This window comes from Lissotriton helveticus, chromosome 1_1 (genome assembly GCF_964261635.1).
Source record: "Lissotriton helveticus chromosome 1_1, aLisHel1.1, whole genome shotgun sequence".
Taxonomy (NCBI): Eukaryota; Metazoa; Chordata; class Amphibia; order Caudata; family Salamandridae; genus Lissotriton; species Lissotriton helveticus.
Genome location: NC_136057.1, coordinates 451707442 through 451721668, shown reverse-complemented (window position 1 = coordinate 451721668; position 14227 = coordinate 451707442). Strand labels below are relative to the sequence as shown.

The following is a 14227-nucleotide window of genomic DNA, read 5'->3' as shown; positions in this document are numbered from 1 at the left end:
GCCCCGTTGAGTTATAGTGAATATGCTTAAGGGCTTCTGGGTCAAGTTCCCAGATGTCCCTGGTGACTAAGTTAAACTCACTTGGGCCTCCCATCATGTCTGCCCCCACTGAAAGCACACTTGCTATCACGGGTGCCACTGGCACCACGTCCTTCACTGGACAGTCTGGCTTTAAGTGTCCCTCTCGGTGGAACTTATAGCATTTAATCCCCGTGGGAGTGAAAGGACCCTTACCTCCTTTCCCCTTCTGGCACTGACTAGAGGCCCCGTTCCCCTTAGACTCTGGTCCTGACTGAGAGTCTTGGGAACCGTTCTGGACCTTCCCCTCTGGTTTAGGGTCAGCCTGCTGGGAGTTCTTCTGCCCCTTGGGCTTTTTTAATAAGGGGTTGCCCCTGCTCCCTGTTCACTCTGTTGGCAAGACACTTATCTGCTATCACTGCAAGTTTCTCAGGATCCCCCTCAGGAAGGTCAGACAGATACTGTCTGAGTGGGACAGAGCACTCCTCCCGGAGGCGCTCTGCAATCATCACCTAATTTAGGGACTGGTAATCATTTGCTTCCATCCCTCTCCCCCACTCATTCCAGTCTCTCACTATATCATGGACCCAATTCTCAAAAGGAACCCCCTCTGCCTTCTTGTTCTCACGGAACCTCTGCAAGTACTGGGTTGGTTTCAACCCAAACCGCCTAATCAAAGCATCCTTCATGCACTCATATTTCAGACTGTCTTTCTCAGGCATCCTTACAATCACTTCAGTCCCTTCCCGAGGGAGGCGACTCAGTAAAGTTGCTGCATTGGCCTGACCATTAAGACCTTGAGCCTTACATGCTAGATGAAAGGCACGCATCCAACTGAGAATATCAGTGCCAGGGACATACATGTGTATCAATTATTTTGGTACCTTGGTGGTATTTTCCTTTCCCCTGGACTTTGAAGTGGACTCACCATCCACAGAGCTAAGCCCTCTATCAGCTGCTAACTTGAGCTTCTCTTTCTCCAGGGCTATCCGCTCTTTCTCCAATTCCCTATCCTTCTCTTTCTCCTGTCTCTCCCTTTCTTTCTCCAGCATCTCCTTTTCCCTCTCCTTCTCTTTCTCCTGTCTCTCCCTTTCCCTCTCCTTCTCCTTCCAAGCCCACTCTTCCTGCCTGACCCTTCGCTGCTCCGCTTCTGCCTAGCGGGCCATCTTTAGCTTCTCCCTTTCAAACTACCTTGATTTCTCCTCTGCTAAATCCTTAGCTTTCTGGAGTTTGAGCTGAAGTTTAAGGGTCTCTGCTAGCTCAGTCCCTCCTAAGGAGGCGAATGCTGGGGCAGGGGAAAAGGTAGCCCTGGAGATAGGGGGAGTTGAAAGTCTAGGTGCAGGTCTAGGGGAATACCTGGGGGAAAGCCTTGGGTAATGCCTTGGGGCTGGTACAGGAGAAGCATGCAATGACCGACTTGGCAGGCTTGTGGTAACAGTGCTCTCCAACTCTTGCACAACAGTGACCTCTTGCTCAAAGCATTTTGTCATGTGGCTAATCAAGTGCTCCCTGTCCTTAGACCTTGGGACCTTCCACCCCCTTTCAGCACACATTTGCTTTAATTGCTCCACAGTCAAGTTCTGCAGTTCCAATTCCTCTCCAATGTTATCTGCCATTTTATATATAGCTTACGGATATCTGCTGGAATTATCAACTGGCCTCAGTGTCCACTGAGCCTGAAGTCTAGTGATCCCTCACAGCTTGCCACCAATGTTAGACCCGGCTTCCTGGGCACCAGGGCACTCAGGGGTAACTGCGCTCCAATCGCATCAACTGGAGTGTTCCCTCACTGGCGTCCTGGGGCCTCAGTACTAGTGGACCCAAAACTGGATAACTAAGTACTCCTCTCCAGCACTTGACTCTCTCAGGGTAGCGAGACAGAGCAGTCCAAGGCTTATTCAAGGAGGTGAGGTGGGGTTAGACATTCAGAATACAGTGTAAACCGTACCACCAGCTGATAAACTCAATGTCCAGTCAGTGCTTTACTTTTTATAAAAGAAAAGTACTTTAATACACACAGGATAATTATACTACACATTAAACTAGGATAAACAGTGAAAACCAGATGTCTCTACAACCCTCTGGGACAGAGTTCAGCCCCAAACAGTATTATTGCGCCTAGACTCCAAGCATTATAAAAACACAGTTAACATGAAAACACACAGTAAGCATTGCATATTACAAATCATGTTACACAGTGCTGCTCTTATTCACTAGAGCCTTGATACCAATCTTGGGATTGAAAGGATATAGTTTCAGAATATGATGTGAAGTCAAATGTTCTTGATCAGCCCCATAACCCCCCACCCAAAGCAACAGAAGTGCCCTCCCGTTGTGAGTGAGGACACCACTCTAGTGGTGTCAGGGATATGATCACAGGTGCCTGATGTCTTGGCACAGTTTATTGGAGTTCCACTAGTCCAGTAGCCAATGGCTAGCTGTAGGAGGGTAGCGGCTGGACAGAGTGCCAGTTCACCCTGATACCCTCAGAGATCACAAAAAGAAAGGTGGGGGCCTGCTTCACTGGCCTCTATTCCCAGTTACTGCTTCTACAGGCTCCCACAGCGCAGGGGAGGAGCTTAGAGGGAATTTGATCTCACCTTCAACGGCTAGAATCAAGCTTCCTCCTCTCTGGCTCCCTTCATGTGCTGCAAGGTACTTTCCACCAGCTTTAATTGATGTGCCGCAAGCTTCTTTCCACCAGCCTCTGTGATGGGCTGTAAGCTTCCTTTCCATACCTTGGGCAGCTGTCTGTAATTTCCTTGGTCCACAGCGCAGGCTCCCCTAAGCCTCACAGAATAGCGGGTCCTTAATGTGGCTGATGCCTTCCTTGCAGATGCAGTGAACAGAGTCTTATCTCCTGCCTTCACACTGCAGGTCCCGCCTGGCTATCTTCAGGCGGCTCTGGTGTGGCCGCCACGTCAGTCATAGACCAGTCTTGAACAACAGCTGACCACTCAGGCCAGACTTTTATCACCTCTGATTGATAGGCTGATCCAATCAGAGGGTCTGCTACTTTTGCATCCTGAATACACCTCCAATCACAAATGATTCATGGCGTGTTCAATGCATGGGTAAAGCATGCACCAGGTCCCTTCCTGGTATCAGGCTGTGCAACTTCCTAGAGAGGAATTTTAATTAACTCCAGCACAGTAGGCCCTGACCAGTGGGGGAGGGTCCTCTCCACAAGGTTAGTGCAGCTAAACCCAGATAAGAGCTGAGTGTCTACCCCAGCCCACCAGGCCTTTCCAAGGAAATAGGGAGGGGTCGGGGGAGCTGGGATGTCCAGCAGAACAGCTCGCATTCCTCACACTGGCTCAAATCACCATTCTTTCCCTGTACACCCACGGACTTTCAAACATACATCAGTCAGACAAAGGCAACAGGCCCAACGGCATGGCAAACTGCACAGACTTGGTCAGGAGGGTGCCTAGGGACTCATCCCTCCAGACTATAGATTTATTGCTGCCACCACTGTCAGTCTACCACAGCCTTAATAGAGAGGGCAGTAGCCACTCTCTGAAAAATAGGGGTGCACTAGACATGCCCCCCTGACCTCAGAGCCAAGCTCTAGGGTATCAATCCATGTAAACAGGGAGACCCTCAGTGGACATGTATGATTGTCATGCTCACTGAGGTAGGGATCTAGAAACTATACAGTAGCTTTTGAGAGACTTGCCTGGAGATTAGCATAAGGCAGGGGAAGCACTCTCTTCAGAGACATGCAGGAGACTTCCCGTCCCAACAGTGGTACACATGAAACTATAAACGTTAGGTAGTTTAAAGGTGTGTATGCACTTAATATAAGACTGCCCATTACAAGGGGGCAAGTGAAAAGTCTTTTAAACGCAAACTACAAGTTTGTCAATTAATAAGACTCTCTCCATTTCCAACTATTAGCTGATAGGTCCTACTTCTTCACCCCGTTTTTAGTTGGAGAGATACCTTCTTTTTTTGTTTTCAATGTATTAATGTCGATTGTGGAATTTATCTGGATGAAAAATAGCTATCACTAGTGCAGCAGATGCCAGGGCGCCATGGCCAGCGCAGACATTTAAGGGGCCTGATTACCCATTTATGGCTGTCTTTTCCCATCAAAGCATGCATTAAGACCCATGTCATATGCGCTACCCCACTGATATCTGACATCTCGTTCCCTTGTGCATTTTTTCCTGAATTGCATTTTTACTTTGAATTTTGATATTTACATCTGTTTAAAACACTGCAGCATTGAAAATTCGATTGTTAGTCCTTGTGAAATGTATTTACTTTGTTCACTGACGGTTGCTTCTATGTTTACTACTTTCCTAAAGCTGCTAAGTATACTGCTCTGGAACCTTGTTCACTCTAAACACAACTTTAAAAAACACATACCTTGTTTTCAGCACTGAAGAGGAGTGGCTGCACTTTGATGCCGTCACTGACCACGGAGACCGCGCTTGTGTTGACAGGCGTTGCACTGTTGGAGGATGTGGATATAATGGCGTAGGCCACACCGGCACTGCTTAAAGCTGGAGAAATTGTCGTAGACTCCACAACATTCTGCGATTGGCCATTGTGAGTCGGAGTGCGACTGACTGTGTTATTGGCAGTGGGGAGGGCGGGGCTTGGGTTTTTTACACTTACAACTGTTGCCTTTTGAAAGGTAGGCGACTGTTTCGAATGTTGGTCTCTGCATAAGGAAATTGGGAGGCTGTCTGGCATGAAGCTCTTTGGCCTAACCTGTAGACAGAAAAACAGAACATTTCTCAAATCACCTAAACTGAAAGCAATACAAAACAAATATGCATTAAAAACGTACTGACTGAAAATGCTTTGTTTGCTGTATTGTTGTTTAAATGTTTTCAACAAATAGTTGTATTTGTACTCAATTTCAATGAAGCAGCTTTGATTACAAAAACACATTAACTAGCAATGATACTTTCCATGTGTTTTTAAACGAGCAGTACTTACAAGAAACCATGCATTAAAAGAGCTGGTTTCTTGGCTTAATCTTTTTACCTTAATTCTGGCCTACTTCACTACTGAGTAAACGTCTTCCTGTATTTATGCTGCTAAAGAAACATAGTGCTTTTCGATTACAACTCTCTAGTTCAGCCAGATTCCAAGCCTGGAGTGTTCTAGAGAAACCCCATACATAGAACACAACAACAAGCGCGGTTGGTGGACAGACATAGAGCTAGTTGTGTTAGGATAAAAGGTTAATAGACAGACGGACAGTTTCATAAACTCGGGGCTCTTATGTTATGCTTACCACCCATCCCACGACATAATGAAACCTCAGCTTAAAAGCAGTCAATGGAGGCTAACCAATCTCAATGGAGAGGTCAAGGGTGAACCTAATAGGGCACTGTACGTGCCCAAGCATGGCCAGAATGACCAGACTGCACCTCTCCTCTGAAGGGTTACATGTGCTGCTGATAAATTGTTTCTTCTGTGATAAGGTTCCTCCTGTGCACCAAAATGTGGGTTTTCTTATGCAAGCTCTAGTTATTAAGGCCAACGTTTTGTATCCCTGTAGACAGCTAAGACACACAAAATATGTTGCAGACACCCCACTTGAGTCTCTCTCTCAACTAAGTAGTACATGAAGTATATGCGAGCAATACAGGAATTTTAAAGAGACAACACTAAAAAAACAGTAATACTTTCGTAAGTATGATTTTGGCAAGCAGCCTCCGTCACAGCCAAGTGTAAGGTCAGTCCTGTTTCAGGATTTGAACAAGGTCTCTTAAGCAATCAATATCCTATTTTCATGGAATATTCTTAGGAAGAAATATTAATTCCTTCTAATGCAACATGGGATTGATCTGCTGAGGATAAACTGTTAATGCAGACCCAACCATGTGGTTAGAACCACAACAAGATCTTACTGACACTCAACTACGAATACAATTCTCAAGGTGTCGGTATGTAGGAGGAATCAAGTAACAAGCGACTGATATAGTCTCACATTGGTCATTGTGATTGCCCTCCAGGCAGCTATTGCCTCTGCTAATCAATGGTGCATCCTGATAACACATTTAGATGATCAGGATGACAAAGTCTAGAAGATAAGCATATTCACTCTTATTGACTGTAGGAGAGCCTGGTGTGTATATCTTACGTCACACATTAACAAATCTAGTTGTGCACACATTTATTTCCCTGGAAACAAGCGCTTAAGTTTAGCTGTAGCAGACAAAAACTGAGAATCATTCTCTTCTGTCTGAACCCAGATAGCTAGAGTACTCAAGAAGCCCCAGGAATCTGCTATTGAAGAGCAGGCTCGGGGCTGGAAACTAATTTGCCAAATGGGCTTATTTATGAGCATCTTAAAAAGGTGGCGTGCTTACGGGTTTTGCACTGCACCAAGAAATCAAAGGGGAGTAATGTTGGAAAGTTTTTTCTCATGAACTTTCCATAATTCTTTTGAATACCAATACTACAACCAGCAACTCACAAAGCTTTCTCCATGTAGATGTTTGCATTTGAATCAGGCAATGTAAGCCCCATTGTCGAGAATAAAGACCATCAACATTCATAAAGTTTCGAACTTGGAAGGAAAACAAATTTCAAGATAAATCTTGAGAAAGTAGCTGATCCGTTTTCAGTGTCAACTAGCACCCATGAGGAAATATTGCCAAATCGAGGGGAAAATGTACTCTAGGTATAGGAAAAGCTGTAAAATCTGCAAACTACGTGCAGGTCAATAATTTGAACCCAAGGAAGACTTTGTTTGAATAACAAAAAACGTAGCACAGCCCTAATTAAAATAAACTTGAGGGAATGAGGTTGTGTGGTTTGCTTGTCATCCAGTTGTGCAAAATATACTATTATAATAAAGTTCAGAAAGCATCTAGGTTGTACATGGAAATTGAATAGATTCTCAGGCACAGAGTTGTATTGTATTTATGTGAAGTCTATGTGGCTGATTCACAGCAAGACCCATATCCCTAAGATGTGAAAAGCTGTCAAGTTACTTTGAAATTCAAAAGGCCCTAGATCTGTTTTCAGCTCTTCGCCTGTGGATTGTCAATAGGTTGAACAACCTACTGGCCCAGAATTCGGAGAAAAATGCATTTGCAAATGTTTATTTCTCATCTTTTTCTTTATACTTAAACACAACTTATCCAAGTGAGGAAACACTCTCCCATGCACCGCAGGATGAATTGGATATTTTGGGTGTATTAGCACTTACTTCATTTTTTTTTTAAGAAGTGATTTTAGGAGTGCGGTAGAGGGAAAATCAACGCAAACTTAGAAACTACTCCACAAGTTTCTATTTTATAGGTATCCTCAAGGTATGAAATGGTCACCCCTGACTCTTCCGTGGGGGCACTCATGTTCACAACTCCGATAGCCACGAAAGAACAACAGGCTGCCCTTTTGCCAAATTTTCTGTGGTCATCAGTGCATTTTGAGCATTGGCCCAGTCCACAAATCCTGGTTCTGTGGATCAAGATTATGGTATTGGTAATGCCAACTAGACAGAAAATGTTTTAGGTGTCTACCCTCCTGAGGCTGCTAATTACTATGGTACTGATGCACACAGGCTATACACTTGCTTGCTGACTTACGCCTACGAACGTCATTAACTATGCCTGTGCTAAGTGTGTGATTCATGAAGGTTCAATCCGCACCCAAGTGTAGTGTATGTGTATGCATGCTTATTTGACACTTGGATGTGGGACAGCTGTCATTCTTAGAAGGGGGTAGGAGAAGTTGCCAGCAATATCCAAAGCAAATTTGGCGACTACCCGCAACATTTTAACTTTTTGGGTAGTCACAAACCTGTACCAGTACACTCCTCCTACCTGTGGAAAGCAGTGGTTGCTATGGATAAACTGGTCTAAAGGATAGCAGGTTTATAGACTACCACCGGATAATGCCTAGTGCTGATGCCTCAGGAAATCAATTGCAAGAGCAGTGCGTAGTGTGGGTGCCACTAGCCCAAATGCAAGCAAGTTAAAGGGTCTGCCCTGCCTCCCGGTTGAGCAGTAAGACATCCATTACTGGGGTGCAGTATGCCCCTGACACCTGTGGGGTCTTGGTGCCACTGCACCTACTTCACTAATCATAGCTATTCAATTACGTGATTCTAAAACTCACTTTGGAGTTGAGAATGTATTTATAATTATTTTCTCTAAGCAACTCGTGTGATTGGTTTCCTGCTGCATCAACCCGGACACGATTGACAAATTAACCACTGTAATAACCGTAAATACCCAAGTTCTCATGGTATGCATGGTTTAATTTTTTGAAACAGAATTTTTTTTAACATGAAAACGTGAAATTGTGAAAATACAAAATGTGCATTCCTTTGTTTTTTAACATTATGTAAACATGGCATACACATAGGCACTAGTCACCCGTATGCAAGAATACCCTACAGAGCTGCAAATACATTATGCCCAGCACAGTTTATACAGGTGGCACGAGGGAACGCTATACATACCAAAACAGTAGTAAAAGATGCGACGCATATGCTTAAATTAGGTTCTACTCAATTCATGTGTCCGAATTAAGATCTTTGTGAATCATCATCCTGTGTGTGTCTCTTATGATGGTGCATCTATTTGCCCCCTCCCAAAGCATGCTGTATGAGGAAGCCGAGTTCAACCCACGCTCATATGGGGTGGAGGGTCCACTTCACAAGCCAGATTGATGCCTGGACTCTCGATCGTTCGAATCATACGCTGTGTCATGGACAAGTGAAGTGAAAGTTTCAAAAAGAACGATTTTCGGAATACACCTTTAATGTAACTGAAACCAACATACGACAGCTAACACGGAGCTATAAAAGTACTGCACTAAAAAACATCAAACCAAGAAGACAAGCGTCTTCTGTATTTATGTCCTTGAGCACGCGATTCAACTGCAGAAGTAAATACAAGTATCTTTTTACTGCCTCTTTTGAAATCAGGTATATAACTTCTCATCTAGTTTGGGATCAATCCGAAATGATGTAGTAAACTCTGACAGAATACGAGCTCGGCGTCCTATTTACCCGCTGGCTCCATCGTATAAACGCGGTTCATCAGATGATGTATTTTGCAGGCTCTGTCCTGGATCATCTGCAATGTGTTACACAAATTCCATTTTTACTACTGATATACCGAGAGCTGCTGCATGTGTCACTGCACATTCATTAGGAGAGCCGCTGAAGGGAAGCGGACTTGACTTCTGAAGTGGAGTAAACGGCGCGTGGGATTTAGAGTACCAATGTTCGTCTCCAACTCAGGTGCAGGGATTTACGGAGGGGCAATGTTCATTTCGAGCTCAATATTTCATTAAAACACTGAAGGATAGCAGAAGGCATAAACTAGTTCAACCTTCACACACTCCGTCTCTTTTTCATATATAGCACTGAGGGGCTCAGCTAACAGATCTTGATGCACAGACAGTGAAGGTGAGTCACAAAAGCATTTATGAGTACGGAAGTAGTACTACCAGAGTATTCTTTTACATGCCTTTGTGAACCGACTTCAAAACGTCCAACTCCTTATTAGTAAAAGTGCAAACAGGACACAGTCCTTTCTATTTGTACTCATAATATATGAATATTCCATTAATGCTTCCTTTGTATTCCCATTTTAGACGCAATTCACGAAGGCATGTAAGTGTAAGCAGAAGAGTAGTGCTTGAAATTGGCCCCATTATTTAACATAACGTGTATTTGTAAAGCGCACGTTCACCCTTGGGTATCTTGGCGCCGAATAACAGATGTTTATTGTTACCCAACTCAATGGTACTCATTTTATCAACCTCAGTTGGATGAAAGGCTGAGTGGACCCACCGGGATTTGAACATGTGACCATGAGTTCGAACACAGGTCCCTACAGTGGACGCATTAGTCCACTGAGCCAACAGCAAGCAGTAAGGAAACCTGTATGCAGCAGTTCCAAACGCAATAGTCTTGAAACACACTTGTGCAGCATTTTTCTTTTCCAAATCTTAGACAGTTAGCCCTTGTTGATGAGTGAACTTTATTTGCCAATCCATGCTTAAAGTAAGCATGGCAAACACAGAACACGTGTTTAGTGTTATTACCATTGAACATAAACCTGTGCTTTTGACAAAATAAAAAATTGGAGATTATGACTTGCAGCACCTGCACAAAATAGCCGATATCCATTGAAAACAAACAGCTCTGCTAAGCATATGTCTTCTGTACACTGAAGTCAATGGCATGGCATGCGCAGCCCTGACAACTGCCCGTGCAGCATGATTGAAAAGCCCTGTTTTACATACAGTCACAAAAGTAGAGTGAATGCTGCTTTTTAATTAGGACATACTCCTAAAACTGTTTTGGGAGATTATCACAGGGTGGAAACTGATTTTGGGAGCCATAAAACGAGCAGTGGCTGAGCCACATGAAATTCTGGATCCTCACACTAAGCAATGTATAGAAGGAAGCACACAGGGAACCTATTTGAGTGACCTAGGTGACGGGTTATAATTTCAGGTGTGAAGTACACCACTCTGTCAAAGTAAACACCGGAGCCAAAACACACCTGTCCTAATAACATTCACAGTAAGGCTAACTGGCCCTCCACACACACACACACGCAATGCATATATATATATATAGAAAACCAACTGATGGGTAGCATTAAGTCATAACCTCAGATTGAGGGATAAAAGAATATGTGTGTGCTGAAGGCGAAATCGTTCATGGGGCACCTTAAAATTATTTATAGTGTTCCCATCAGAGTTCCATCCTGTACCGCCCTACATCATTTGGGAATGTCACCAGTAGTACCCAAGTGGGAACACTATAAATAATTTTAAGGTGCCCCATGAACGATTTCGCCTTCAGCACACACATATTCTTTTATCCCTCAATCTGAGGTTATGACTTAATGCTACCCATCAGTTGGTTTTCAATAGTCTTGAGGGACGTAGCATTGTGGTCGTTAAACTTTCCCTCCGACCCCCCCTTAGTTAGTATTATATATATATATATGCACAGTGTGTGTGTGTGTGTGTGTGTAAGGCATCCCAGAAATCCTTAGATGACGTCAGCAATAGCAGCTATGAAACAGGACAAATCGGGACTTGTTTTCTTCCTACGTCTGCCGCTGCATGCCCTCCCCGTGAGCAAGGAGCAGAAGGAGCTCCGAAATGCGTTGGGGCTGTAAGAAATATCCAGCGCTGTGTCTCATTGTGCCTGAATAAATAACTTAACTGTGGTGGCTGAGTTTGCCTGTCATTGTGTGCACCTCAAACTGTGGCAGCGTAATTGGAAATATTTACCGGCCGAGCCAGGTCGGGGAGGTAGCAACATCACTAAGTATTTGTGGACTGCAGGCTTCGAAAAATTGAGAAACCGAATTGCAGAATGACAGGTTGTGTGCATTTAATCTTCAACGGACGCAGATTTGGAGGCCCGACTAAGGGTTTGATTTTATTTTGCAGGAGGCAGAGCCCAACATGGGTCGTATGGTGGTTGGAGGACTACGAATCCCAGAAATCCTTAGATGACGTCAGCAATAGCAGCTATGAAACAGGACAAATCGGACTTGTTTTCTTCCTACGTCTGCCGCTGCATGCCCGCCCCGTGAGCAAGGAGCAGAAGGAGCTCCAAAACGCGTTGGGGCTGAATGAAATATCCAGCGCTGTGTCTCTTTGTGCCTGAATAAAGAACTCAACCGTGGTGTCTGAGTTTGCCTGTCATTGTGTGCACCTCAAACTGTGGCAGCGTAATTGGATATATATATGATATATATATATATATAAATTCCAAAACAATGCTGCTCCTTTCTTTTCCAAACAGTACGCCGTAGACACAAATATTGCAAAGCGGTGTTTATTATCGGCTTTAGTCAAGACCCAACGCGTTTCGGGGACAACCCCTTGATATATATATTTATAAATTGAAAAAAAATCAAAGGTTATAGTGAAGTTATAGTTAGGTGAACCGCAACGTTTCAAACTTTAAAAATCACTCAAATTCACCAGATATAGTGATCTCAAATAACTTTTATAACTGGTGGCCTACAGTAACTATTATTCGCATCCCCACCATCCGCAGTGTTGTTATCAATGATGTAATCTCAGACCTCATTAGGTATGTTATCAGTGCAGTAATTCAATAAATCAAGAGTGATGTAATATGTGAGGGTATTGGCAGTGCACGGTGAGGGTGCGAGTTAAAGTGATGTTATAGGTACGTATGCTAATAAGATCTTACATTATGTAAAAAAAATGTTTTAACAGAAGTTCACTGGAAAAAAACAATGATTAAAGGGATGTTATAGCTGGTTGTTATAATGAGATAAGAACTAACGTTTAATTCTCAAATGTGCTTCAATTAATCAAGGATGGCAAAATCTAGCCCTCGCTAAAGGCATTAGCAAATATGAAAAAATGTCTTTAGGGTGGAACTCTTGCAATCACAACTTCACGTTGTGGGTTTTTTCAACTATTGTTGGATAGTCCAACTTGTGAAAAAAGCAGAATACCGATCAAACTTGTAGAGTTGTCAGTTTTCACATTTTCAAGATAGAAACATCCACATCTCAAAAAGATGTAGGGAAAAGGGGTTTCGCCAAAGGGGAATTATTTATCCTTGAAGAAAAAAGTTTTAAATGTTCAAATATACATGAGTACATGATCACTCTTTATGCGGACTACTACCTGCTCTTCTTAACTGACCCAGCAGTGTCATGGCCTCGATGCCTCCACCTCCTTCGTACCTTTGAGCGGGTATCAGGCCTTCGCCTGAACCTGGCCAAGTCAACCTTAGTCCCCCTACACATATCAAGAGAGTGCTTTGATTGGCAATCAACCATCCCCATAAGACGCCAGTTGTTTAAGTACCTGGGTATTTGGGTTGCGCTGCTCCCAAATTTGGCATGGTCACTCAACATCACCCCTCCGGTCAAGACCGGGGTATTTGGGTTGTGCTGCTCCCAGATTTGGCATAGTCACTCAACATCACCCCTCTGGTCAAGAAAACTAAAGAGGCTGGCAGACCCTTCCGCTTAACCCCATGGGGAGAATCGCCCTCTTTAAAATGATGATTCTCCCCCACTTCCTCTACATCATCCAAAAGACCCCATTCCATCTACCATGAAGTCGGTTCAAAGAACTGGGTAGCCTTGCCACAATGTACCTTTGTGGAAACTCGAGGACCTGAATGGCGCTAGACTTCTGCCAGATACCCCTTTTGACGGAGGCCTGGGCATGACTAACCTCTACAGGTACTACCTGGCAACTCGTCTACTAGTCTTGCATGACTGGTGCAATGGTGGATGGTTCGATCTGGCCTACCGGGTTGAGCTGGAGGCGTAGGGGCTGTCCTGGATCCAGGCAATGCTAAACAGCGACCCGATACCTACGGCACCACGGTGACTCTAGCGGTCCTACAGGTCTGGTGCTCCACCTTATGCCACACGTGTCGGGACACTAAACTCACGCAGCAGACACCCCTCTGGCATGGCGCCAGGCTTGGGAAGGTCGGGGCACTGAAATGCTGCAGGAAATGGTATCTCATTGGTATAACACAACTGGGGGATGTATGGAAGGGGGACCATATGCGCTCATTCCAAGATCTACAGACCATCTACTCCCTCCACTCGTCTCAATTTTACAAGTACCTGCAGCTTTGTCACGCTCTCACCTTGCACGTTCCTGCAGGCACTTTTCTTACAGAATTCAGTCCCATGGAGGCCCAAATCCTGATGGGCAATTTGGGGAAGAGTGAGGTATCAAAGATCTACCGGTCACTGACTAACAGTCCAATCACACTTGACACTCTTAGACACCGATGGGAGACATGGTTGGGCCCGTTGGAGGACGAGGACTGGCGAGACACCTTGATGGCTCCTAAAATCATCACCACTTCAGCTTGGCTCTGTATGGTCCAACTGTACTATCTCTACTGTGCGTATCTCGACCCAAGTCGCCTCCACCAGGCGGGCTTACTGCCCACTCCATCTGTATACGCTGTGGGTCAGATCCGGCAGACTTCTTTCACATGGTATGGGTTATGTCCTCATCTCAACCAGTTTTGGGAGACGCTGATAACCGAACTAACGGACGTCCTCGGATGGGAGGAGCCTCATAGTCCCCTGAACTTGCTCCTGGGAGTTATGGACGGTTTAGATGGGTTCTGGGCGGACAAGCTCTTCTTGGGTACTGCCATTAAGGTGGCCAAATGGGACATCAACAATGCATGGAAAAACACTACCCCACCTAGCGTAGTCAAATGACACAAGCGCGT

General features: G+C 44.5%; 1 protein-coding gene across 6 annotated transcripts in view; it reads right to left on the bottom strand.

Annotated features, from left to right (window-relative positions):
* PHF21B (PHD finger protein 21B) overlaps positions 1–14227 on the bottom strand; it is a 428073-nt gene that overhangs the window by 59676 nt on the left and 354170 nt on the right. For all 6 annotated transcript variants that reach the window (XM_078673841.1, XM_078673842.1, XM_078673840.1 and 3 more), the window contains one exon: positions 4393–4740. In XM_078673841.1, coding sequence (XP_078529967.1) covers positions 4393–4740 — 348 coding nt within the window. The remainder of the gene's footprint in view (positions 1–4392; positions 4741–14227) is intronic.